At 66.0% G+C, this 1,446-nt stretch overlaps 1 protein-coding gene across 1 annotated transcript in view; it reads left to right on the plus strand.

Annotated features, from left to right (window-relative positions):
* The first annotated feature begins 255 nt into the window (after positions 1 to 255).
* The window catches only part of BSCL2 (BSCL2 lipid droplet biogenesis associated, seipin), a 13,876-nt gene continuing 12,685 nt past the window's right edge, over positions 256 to 1,446 (plus strand). Inside the window, exon 1 of the mRNA XM_045297242.1 lies at positions 256 to 865. Coding sequence (XP_045153177.1) covers positions 812 to 865 — 54 coding nt within the window. The 5' untranslated portion in view covers positions 256 to 811. The remainder of the gene's footprint in view (positions 866 to 1,446) is intronic.

Below are 1,446 nucleotides of genomic sequence, written 5' to 3' on the forward strand. Positions count from 1 at the left end.
AGGATCAGGAAGGTCCATCCTCCCCCCCTGCCCCGCTGGAACCCCAGGGAGAGAAAAGCAGGCAGCTCCCTGCTGACCTGAGTCCAGTCGACAGGCGGCGGTGGCTGCGGCCCCTGGGGGGTGTAAGGTCAGTGGGGCTGGGTCGGCGCACCAAAGCCTTCTGCCTGATGGGTGCCCCACCCTGCCGGGCGTTGCAGTCGGAAGTAGCTGACGCAGCCGCAGACCACCCTGGGGAGGGTCGGGCCAGAGATCTGCAGGGCGAGGGTCGGGTTTTGCAGCTCAAGCACTGTCCGCCTGGCTGGTACCTGAAGGATGAAGGATGCTAGACGGAGCCGCACAGACCCTGGAGCATACCAACTGCCTGGCCAGTGGGGGAGCCTGGATCCTGCCTGCAGCCCCTGCGTGTGGTGTGCACCCCCACCCCTACGCCCGACTGTCTCTCTCCCTGCCCCTCCCCCATAGCAGGCATTCCGAGTCCCGGGCTAGAGCCTAAAGGAGCGGAGGCTCTCCCCCTCAAATGGGGTGGTCTCGGCCTGTGACAGCCCCGCAGTGCAGTGGGCAGGCGGTGGCAGGGGACCCTGCTCATTTGAAAATCTGACATCAGCGGGCCAGTCGCCTCTCTCTCCTCCTCCCCCGCCTCCTCCGACACAGCCTCTCTTGCACCGGCATCTTCCTTGCTCTTCCAGGGCCCCTCCAGACCCCACATCCAGGAAAATGTGAGGCGCTCCAGGTATCAGCTGGGCGATCGCCACCTCACGGGTCTAGCCACGAGTGACTGCAGTGGAAGGGGCAGCGGAGGAGCTCGGGGAAGATGGCCAACGAGCCGGCAGACCAGAGAGACGCAGGGGAAGCCAGGGAAGAAGAGGTAAATGTGGGGAGACCGGATCCACGGATCGGAGAAAGAGGGGAGAGGGGGTCGGGAGGGAGGGCCGGTGGGCGCTGGTGGAAATCGGCGGGCTTCCCGGGCAGGGGGCACCTTTTGAACAGGTCATCTCCCAGGCCTGCAGCAGCGGTGCGCTCAGTGCTGGGGCGTGGGGGTGTCACCAGCAGAGCGCCGACCTCTGAAGGTCTTATGGGGTGATGTCACAGGCGCCCACACAGCCAGCTAGTCGCTCCGACCCACCCCCGTTGTACTGAGCGCACCTGCCCAGGGGGTCTGTGAGGCCGTCTGTCGCCTGCAAAGCAGCTGGCTGCTGCGTTTTGAACCGCGCCCCGGGGCTCCTTTCGAAGGGACCTCGGCCAGATGGAAAAGGCCCCCTCCGTTAAGACCTGTCCCAGATCGTGTGCAGTGGGGACTCGAGGAAGGGAGACAGCATCTCTCGCTGGGGTCAGAGGGCCCGGATGACGCATCGGGAACGCGAAGCGACAAAACTCGGGGTGGAAAGACCGGCCCGCCCGCTGCGACGCTCCTGGGCTTCCGGGGTGACGATCGCGGGGAGGCGGGCG

Source organism: Echinops telfairi, unplaced genomic scaffold (genome assembly GCF_000313985.2).
Source record: "Echinops telfairi isolate 266 unplaced genomic scaffold, ASM31398v2 ScPeMD7_7417;HRSCAF=8455, whole genome shotgun sequence".
In the NCBI taxonomy this organism is placed as follows: Eukaryota; Metazoa; Chordata; class Mammalia; order Afrosoricida; family Tenrecidae; genus Echinops; species Echinops telfairi.